The sequence below is a fragment of the Vipera berus genome (genome assembly GCF_964194415.1).
Source record: "Vipera berus genome assembly, chromosome: 2".
Classification (NCBI taxonomy): domain Eukaryota; kingdom Metazoa; phylum Chordata; class Lepidosauria; order Squamata; family Viperidae; genus Vipera; species Vipera berus.
In genome coordinates this window covers 258,143,177-258,152,688 of record NC_138203.1, presented here as the reverse complement: position 1 = coordinate 258,152,688, position 9,512 = coordinate 258,143,177, and the positions used below count along the sequence as shown (strand labels likewise).

Below are 9,512 nucleotides of genomic sequence, written 5' to 3'. Positions count from 1 at the left end.
AAAGTTTTATTTACATATTCTAACTTTAAATTTATTTTTTTATTTATTAAACGTATATGCCACCCATTTCACTATCAAATGACTCTCTGCTAGATTTTCTTCTCTCACCCGAGGACAGCATGCAAAAGCAAATGTTTGAGGAGGGAAATCTTGTCGTTTTGCTTTCTTGACCAGGCTGAATACTGATCAGTTATCTATTATACAACCCATCAAAGCGAGCAATTTATCGATTTTCGAAGTGAGCAAATTATCCCTCCATCCATCCAGATCCCTCCATCCGATCATCCATCCATCCATCCATCCATCCATCCCTAAACTTGAAATATTGGCATCCACCTGGATGTTTGATTCAGGCAACATCAACGCACAATCCCTGCGGAAGCCTGCAAAAGATCATTTCCACCATTCTAAATAAAGCTGAGGAAATTGCACTGCAGTGCATACACACACACACACACACACACACACAAACAACAACAACAGTTTGCATAGCCAGGTTACATAGCTAGCAAACAAGCGGTGGAGATGGCTGTCCCTTTTCCCTTCCCCCCTCCTCAAAAGATCTGCAAGATTTTGGAAGAAGCCTTGGTTTTCTTCCTCTCTGGTGGGAGGCTGGCGTTGAAGAGCTGGAGGAAAAGTTTTGAAAATTTTGATTGCCTGTAAATGATGGTGGCCAATAAATGAGGCACGGGGGCGAGAAGTGAAGGTGAATGAGATTAGCCAGCGAAGGAGGCAACGTTGGGAAGATTTATCGTGGAAATGAGGTATGGATGGGAACGCCAAGCTGCAGTAAAAGAGAAATAGTAAGTAAGAGCAGAAGGAGAAAACCCTGTTGCAGGACCCGAGGCTTTGCGGGCGGTGCTTTTTTTAACCATGAAAATGGGAACGCAAATCAAAGGCCTGGAAAGGATGGAAGAGACAGAGATAAAAAGACACATTATTTCCCTGGCGAGCATTTTGGTTCAAAACTAACTGGTGGTTTTCCTTTCTCCAATCGAACTTTTTAACTAGGGTTGAATTTGTTTTTCCCTCTAACCTGGTCTCTCTCTCTCTCTCTCTCTCTCTCTCTCTCTCTCTCTCTCTCTCTCTCTCTCTCTCTCTCTCTCTCTCTCTCTCTCTCTCTCTCTCTCTCTCTGTTGTCGTCATTGGCGTTCCTTTTCAAGTTGCGCTAACTTGGACTTGTCCGCCTGGCTAGTTTTTGCACCAGCGGCCTGGCAACTGAACAGACTTCACAACTTATTTTGTGACTCTGGCACAGCCGCCGAAAGGCAGGAGCCGGATCGAAGCGGCCTTGCCTTGCCCGCTGCTAGCTAGCTAGGAGAAACCGCCCTCCATTCAACTCGGTCGCTTCTGAGCATTTTAAGCACTCAATTAAGCAGAGGAAAGCTGAACAGTCCCGAGGACGTTGTCCCCAGACACCAGGGTGTCCGGCTTAATTCCCGCTTTCCTTGGCCGCTGGGCAGGAGCGACGGGAACTGCGTGGGCACCGGTGCCTGATCTTGTGGGCGGAATAGACATCAGCGCATTAAGAGGAGTAGCAGGAGCAGCCAAGCATCCTCCTTCCCTTAATCCAAGCCCTTGAATTTTTTTTTTTAATGAACATTTCTGGAGCCTGCTGTGGATGATTACATGATTAATATAATAGCTTTGGAGGGTCTGTGTTTCCCCTCTTAATTTGGGTCATTACTCGGAAAGCAAGCATGACATCGTTTCCTTGGCGTCCGGGAATTAGAAGACGGGCAGCAGCTAGGATGATGATGATGATGATGATGATGATGATGATGATGATGATGATGATGATGACCACCACCACCACATTTGGGGAAATCGCTTTTTAGGAGGGGAAAAAAAAGAATTTAATTGAGGGAGACCAGAAGGTGGCACATTATAGCTTCCAATTTCGAGATGAATATCCACTTTAAAGAATAATCGTCTCCCATCGCTTCCCTGTCCTCCCCCCCCCACACACACCACCCACCCCCGGGTCTCTCCCTCCCCAACCAAGGATGGAAAGATGCCACCGAGCTGAGAAGCTGTTTCTTCTCTAACCCGCCGACGAGAAGATAAAAACAAAAACACAGTCCGCCCCGCAACCCACCCACCCAACCAGGAAGGAAGTAGTAGTGGTGGGTGTTAGTGGCAGACGCCTGCGGGGGGGGGGGTGAAGGAGGAAAGGGAGGGCCCCGTTTTTGCGCTCGCAGGTTGCCGTCGGTGATCTGCTGGAAGCCAGAATGTCTGACTTCCTCCGTACTGGAACAAATAAATGCGTAATTCAATCGAGCTATTCCCATTTCCCCCAGTTAAGAGGGGAAGAAGCCAAGCTTGGGGAGGCTGCAAAAATCTCTCTCTTTCTCTCTGCCAACGCGCCCCCCCCCATCCCAAAAGGTTGGTTTTTATCGGAATCGCTAGCGGGGTGGGGGTGGAGGGAAAGGGATTGGGGAGGCTGGCCGCCGCTGGGATGTTCGGGGCAAAGAGAGAGGCCCGGCCCGACCAGGCGCTTTTGAGAAGCGAGAGCAGCGATCCTTTGGCTCGTCGTTTCTCGCCAGCCTCGATTCGCCGACCCCCCCCCCTTCTTCGCCGCCTTTAAGAGACGGTCTTTAAAAGCGGCCCATTCAATAGAACAGCCAGGGAAAGTTGGTGGTGGTGGTGGTGTGGGGGGGAAATCATTGGAGCAAAGACTGGAAGTAGCCCTCCCCCCCCCGCTCCTCCTCCTCAAAAGTCCCCGATGGAGGTGGGGAAGGAGGAGGCTTCTCCTTAGTGGTCCCACCCTCTGCTGGGAGCCCCCTGGCCCGGCCTGGCCTGGTCGCTGCACTTTAGCCTTTTGCTCCGAATCGCTTTGGGTTTACACAGGAACTCGGGGTCACGCCAATCTCCACTCCTGTTTAGCTGAGACAACAATTTCTGCTGAAAAGGCAGCCGAGGCATCGGGGTGGGGTGGGGGGAGAAAGGCCCGTACACACAGCAGGGAAGATTTTTCTTTTCCAGGCCTTGAAGGTGGGAGGGAGTTAAGCTTCGGATTCTTTTACTGTTACTACTAATAGTAGAGAATATACGTCGCTGAGGGTTGAATTGTGGAGTCCACCACAAGTATTACTAATAAATTGGACCAGAATTGTATTATTTCTTTTTTAAAAAAAATGTAGCTCTGGGCCGGACCTGGAAATACGACTCACATTAAGCGATTTTTATTGCCTCGGAGATGATATATTCCTTAATTAATCGAGTGGACATTAAAATTTAATTTTACAGTCCTCTATATACATATTTTATTAACCAATCTGCGGGTGTATTTTGACTTTACAGCCCTGGAAACACTCATAGAATCGGTAGCAGCAACAGAGAATTAAATTGATTTTTTTTCCTTCCTTCCTTCCTTCCTTCCTTCCTTCCTTCCTTCCTTCCTTCCTTCCTTCCTTCCTTCCTTCCTTCCTTCCTTCCTTCCTTCCTTCCTTCCTTCCTGCAAGGATATGTATACATACATACATATATACATATATGTCTGCATGTATATGTACATCCCTTTTTTATTTTTTTGACAGGCAAACAAAAAAAAAAACACACACAAAAAACCCGGTCCTTCTCTCGGCTTTTTTTCTGGCCTTTTTCGGCCTTTCGGTCTCTCCAAGTCTGGCCGAACAAGCCCTCCGCTCCGTCGGCCGTGCCGAGCGCGGGTACTTGCGCTGGGCCATTTTTAGCTCGGTCCGGTCCTGGAGAGCTCTTTGGAGGAAGGCACGGCGGCGGCGGCGGCGGCCGGGTCGTGCAGCTTCCGCACGTGTTTCTTTAAGTCAAAGTTCCGGCAGAAGCCTTTGCCGCAGGTGAGGCACGTGAATGGCTTCTTGTCGTTGTGCGTGTGCATGTGGAAGGTGAGGTTGTAGATCTGGTGGAAGGCTTTGCTGCAGACGCTGCACTTGTACTGCTTCTCGCCGCTGTGGGTCAGCTTATGGTTTTTGTAGTTCCCTGCCGGAGGAAGCAGGAAGAGGGGGGGGAGGGAGGGAGAGAGAGAGAGAGAGGGGTGGGTGGGAGGGAGGGTCAGCAAAGGAGAGGCGAAGGTCGGAAAGCGGCGCAATCACCCGGCCATTCCTGAGAGAGGAGGCCTTTTGCGGCGCTTGGTGCTTGAGTTGGCCCTGCACCAAGGAACTCGGCCTCGCCACAAAGCGAGCGAGCGAGCGAGCGAAAAACCCAAGTTCAAACCAGCCAAGTTCAACCCCCCCCACCACCACCACAAGTTTTTGACATCTCAGAAATGTCCGTGGCTCTTGTTGACTGAAGGGGGCTGCGGGCTCGGCGTCTCATGCCGACGGCAGCAGATTGCAGATTTCTCTCCCCCCCTCTCCCCCCCCTCTCCCCCCCCCGCCCCGCTTTCTTGGGCAAGGTTTTCCCCGGCGTTGCAGGCAACCGCCTCTTTTGCGCGGCTTCATTAAGAAAGTGTCCTGCAAGGGACAGTCAAGAAGTTGTCAAACTCAATCTGTGTCACGGCCACGCCGCGATGCCAGCTAACGAATTAAAAAATTAAGAGGCCGGGTCAGCGTCCTGACCCGGAGCAAATGGGAGAACCTGGATGGGGATCGGCCGGAGGGGTGGGGGTGGGGAGGAGGGAGAGGCCCGGGACGCGAGACACCTCCAACTTACAAATTGCATATCGCTAAATGCGAGAGGAATTCCTAGCCAGTCAGGAAGAAACCGCGCTGTGCTCGCTTGAAAGTTGTTATTTTCCCCAAAACACTTCCCAGTTTATGAGAGTTTGGAGAATGACAAAAAAAACCCCCAAAACTACAAAGGCACTGGCGAGCAACTCTTCCCGCGGCGCCCTTCGGGGAAAAAAAGTCACTCTCCGCCGATTCAATTTCAGGCAGAGGACACGATTCAGTCCCGGTTCGGCACTTTCTCCTTTGCCTGATTAAACTGGGATGCGCGGAAACGAGGGCTTTACTTTACTCCCCCACTGACGCCAAAGGAGTTACTATTTTTTTCGAAGTGCTTTCATTCTGCCGGATCGTGCCCGAAGAGGGCCGAATTTATTTTTCCCAGTTTTAATGACAAATGACAGGACTGAACTAGTCCTTCCTTGCAGCCCAGGCTAAGTCCCCGGGACGTTTGTGGGGGGTCACCTTCTGGTAACGTCAAAATCCGCTCCGTTTCGCCGCTACCTTTTGGCGTTGCCGGAAACTCCAAGATTCTATGCCGAACGTTTCGCCAAGGTTCTATTAAGAACCTTCGTCCCGACTGGAAGCCGAAATTTGATCAGGCGCTTAAAAATCGGGCGGCAAATTATTTCCCCAACCTTCTTCTATTCTCCCCCCCACGGATCTCCCGTTTGCAACTTGGCGTTCTCCCAGAACGAATTTGTTTCTTCCAGATACACACACACACACACACACACACACATGTATATGTGTATATGTATATATGTATATATGTATATATATACATATATATATGGCGCAAAGGCAAGCTGGCTTTCCTCTCGCCAAAGAATGGTAATAATTCTTAAGAACGTTTCTATCCTTCCCCCAAACTCCCATCCCCAATGAGCTCTTCGGCGATTCAGACGAATAGGTGCGCGCACAGAGGTCAAGAACGTTGCCCGGTCAAAATACCTTTCTGATGAAATCCTTTGCCACAAAATTCACAGACGAACGGTTTGTAGCCGGCGTGGATCCTAATGTGTGTGTTTAGCGTGGAGCTCCTATTGAAGGCTTTCCCACATTGGTTACACTTGTGGGGCTTTTCCTGTTGGTGGAAAGGGGAGTTAGCCGCTGCTCTGAAATTACTCGTCGCGCTTTCTTGCCTTCAAAACCCTCGCCGAAAAAGCGTGGCACTTACTCAAGTTTCCCCTTCCCCCCCCTTTTTTTAAGGAAACGGAAATACACACCAATCGGACGGGTATCTCTGCTAAGACCCAGCGTACCTGCGTGTGGATGATTTTATGCCTACAGAGCGTGCTGGCCTGGCGGAAACCTTTCCCACAAACTTTGCACACGAAGGGCCTGGCTCCGGTGTGAACAGGCATGTGCCGGGTTAGGTTATAATGGGCGTTGAACACCTACGAAGAAAGACAAGGCAGGGAACTTTTTAGGCCCAAGTACGGAGTTCTCGCCACGTTTAGCCTCTTTAAGCCAGCCAGTCCGAAGGGGGCTAAAAGGGCTGGGTCTGCGGTTTCGTTTTAATGCCCCCCCCCGGACCAAACTCTCTTCCCCTTAACCTCGGGGCCGCCTCTCACCCTTTGTAAAACGGAACCACGCGTGTTGTTGCGGAGCCGGGGGGGGGGTGCCAGTGTTAGGCGACCCAACGATGAGCTTTCTGGCGGCTTATAAACCGCCGGCCCGCCGAAGATTGCAAGGCGGCCAGAACGACCGGCCAGAGTGGGTTGGGGGAAGGAGGTGAGTTTGAAACCTCGTTTTCCAAAAGGATGGCCTGGCAGACCAATGCAGGAGGAGTGCGCCCCCCGCCCCAGTTCAGTCCTCAGCACCACCGCGTAATAATTCGGGTCCCGTAGGAGTGATGGAGAAGCCCAAGGGTGGCCCTCTCTTCCCGTTAAGCGCCCCGTACCTTGCCGCACACTTCGCAGGTGAAGTTTTTGGGCTTCCCGTCGGCCGAGGTGCCGCCTCCGCCTCCTCCTGCGCCTGACCCCCCGCCCAGCTTGGCGTGGTGGGCTTTTCCGCTGGGTCTCTCGCCGGCCAGGCTGGAGTTCTCCTTCATCACCTGGTCCAGCTGGCCCGGGAGGCGCTCCTTGTGGGGGTACTGGGGATTGGGGAACTTCTCCGGCGGGGCCAAAGCGGCCAACTTGGCATTTTCCAGCAGGAAAAGTTTCTGATGAGCGGACAGGGCGGCGGCGGCGGCCGCGGCAACCGGGCTAGGAGAATGCAGAAGGCCAGAGGCGAAGAGTTGGCCCTGTAGGATCTCCGACGGGTGATAGGAGGAAGAGTCCAGGCAGTTGAAGTAGTAGAGGCTAGATCCGTTGGCCGGCAGGGCCAGAGTCTGGTGGATGACCTGGGGCTTAATCACCCGGCCGGCGGCCGGCAAGGCGGCTTGGCCCAGAGGCGGCGGAGGCGGGAGCTCCCCTTTGCAGCAAGCGCCGCAGTTGCTCTTGCAGAAAGCGCCCGTCGAGCTGCCCAGCGCCGCGGCGCCGCAGTGCCGCAGACTCCCTTTCCAGAGCTCCGAGTAGTTGAGCAGCGCCTTGGAGGGCACCTCGTAGGCCGGCAGAGGCTGGACCGGGATCACGCCGGGCAGAGGCGAGCAGAGGCTCAGCAGCTTCTTGGCCGGAGACTCGCTCGGCCTCGCCTCGAAGGCGGCGGCGGCGGCGGCGGGTTTGTGATGGGTCTCCGAGCCCTTGGCCATGATCCGCTCGATGGAGAAGGCCAGGCTCTTGGCGGGGTTGGCGGCTCCGGTCCGGATGCAGGCGGAAGGCATGACCGTCTCCAGCGAAGCCGACGAGGCCATATCTGCGCGGAGAGCGGGAAGGAAAGGGAACGACAGCAAAGGTGGGGATCCGCAGCCGGAGGTCGCCCATAAAATTGACAGAGCAAGAAGACGAAGAACCGGGAAGAAGAAGAAGAAAAAAAAGCGGAGAAGTCAAGCCCAACTCGGCTCGTTCCCGAGCTCAGTAGAGGAGACAAATCCATTTAATAAGCTTCCTTCCTTCCTTCCTTCCTTCCTTCCTTCCTTCCTTCCTTCCTTCCCCCATCCCCGCATCTCCTCCTCCCATTTACATTCAAATGAACCGGCTGAGCGCAGGGGGATCAGACCGCTGCTCGTTCATTTAGTAGCAGAACGCGCGCCAGAAAAAAGTCGCCGGCAAACTCCGCAGCCTTTCCGTGCCGAGCCGAGCCGAGCCGGCCTGGCCTGGGATATTTTGCGCGGAGAAGGTGGGGCGGGGGGGGGGGAAGAGAGAAAGAATAGGCAGGGAGGCAGGCTGCCCACCCCTGCCTACCCCGCGACCTCTTTTCGCTTAAGAGTGATGGCGTGACCCCCGAGAGGCGGTGGGGCGGAGAGGGGACAAGGAGGGGAGGGGGAGAGCCCGGCCTGGGGATGAGTTACCTTCGCTCGACGCATCCGAGCCCCGCAGTGTAGCCGCCCGGTCAGACCTGGATAGCGAGCATCTTCTCCAACGTCCCTGGCATTTCAAGCTGACATCACACGAAGTCACTTCAAGCCGAGTGACACGGGATTTTGGCCACCGTGCAGGCAGGCGGGAAGCGAGAAGGAGGCAGAAAGCGAGCGAGGCTTTCTTTTCTCAGCCAAACGTTCGGCCCAGGTCTGGACGGATGGGAGGGGTGAGCAGAATAAAGGAACTCCCCCCCTTTCCTTTCCAATTTAAGGCACACCCTGGATTTCTTCTGCGAGAGCCTTTCCAAAGGGAAGAAGGGATGGGGGGGGAGGGGGGAGTCGGGGAGAGAGAGAGGGGGGGGGGTGGAGAGCAACTTGCAAACGCCGAAGAGTCGTTTTGCATGTGGCAAATTAAGACGGAAAGTGCTATTCGCAAGTTGGGCGCCAAACAAATCGCGCAGCGGAAAGAAAAAAAAACACGCCCAGGAGAGGCGAGCGGAGCTGTATTTATTTTAACCAAAAGTGGGGAAAGGAGGAGAGGAAGGAGGGTTGAGGAGTTGAGTTCTCTCGCTCCTCGTTCAATTGGGACAGCGCGTCTTTCCAATCAGATCTTTTGCAAAGAAAAGGAAAGAAAGAAAAGAAAGAAAGAAAGAAAGAAAGAAAGAAAGAAAGAAAGAAAGAAAGAAAGAAAGAAAGAAAGAAAGAAAGAAAGAAAGAAAGAAAGAAAGAAAGAAAGAAAGTCAGTCGCCGGGGAAAACCCAGTCTCAGTTTAAGGCCGGCCGGCCGGCCCGCCTCCCAGCTTTTGGAGCTCGCCTCGGCCGAAAGCAGCAATTTTAATTAGGTCCTGGAGGCGTAAATACGAATTAAACGCCGTTGAAGGCTGGCGCCCAAAGTCTTGCGTTTCTATAGACCGGCCACCTGCTTTTGGCAAAAGACGAACGGATCCAGTCAAACCAGCGAACAAACAAGCAAACAGTAAACAAACAAACACACGCCCAAGATCTTTCCAAGAGCGAGGTTGGGTTTTCACTGGGGCGTTGAAGTCCCCCCCCTCCTTTTTCACAAAATGCAGGGCTGAAGTGACACTGGCCCCTCGCTATCGCTCTCTCTTTTAAAATTTCTTTCTTGAATTCTTTCTTTCTTTGTGTGCGTCGTTGCATATTTGTTTCCCTTTTTTTAAAAAAAATATTCCTAACAATGCACCAGAGGTTTTTTTATTGTTTTCCTTTCTCAACTTCAAATAGGGAAATTTACAATTACCAAAGGGTGTGGGGAAAAAAAAAGAAGAAGCCGAGAAGGGAGAGAACAGAGAGAACTAGAAACTTGAATATGTTTGTATGTGGGGAGGGGGAGGTGTGAAGAAATTGTCCACGTTCCACCTAGCGGGGCGGGGGGGGGGGAAGAGGGGAGACTGCCCCGTTTTTCGGGGATTCGCCCCCCCCTTCCAGCGATTGGGAGCTGCCTCA

The 9,512-nt window shown here is 52.7% G+C and overlaps 1 protein-coding gene across 1 annotated transcript; it reads right to left on the bottom strand.

Moving 5' to 3' along the window:
* Window positions 1-3,691: 3,691 nt before the first annotated feature.
* FEZF2 (FEZ family zinc finger 2) lies at window positions 3,692-7,440 on the bottom strand (the record flags this gene model as incomplete). Its single annotated transcript, XM_081317465.1, has 4 exons — window positions 3,692-3,957; window positions 5,598-5,730; window positions 5,909-6,043; window positions 6,550-7,440. 4 exons carry the CDS (start codon window positions 7,438-7,440, stop codon window positions 3,692-3,694), a joined length of 1,425 nt encoding a protein of 474 aa, XP_081173591.1.
* Between the last annotated feature and the right edge of the window lie 2,072 nt (window positions 7,441-9,512).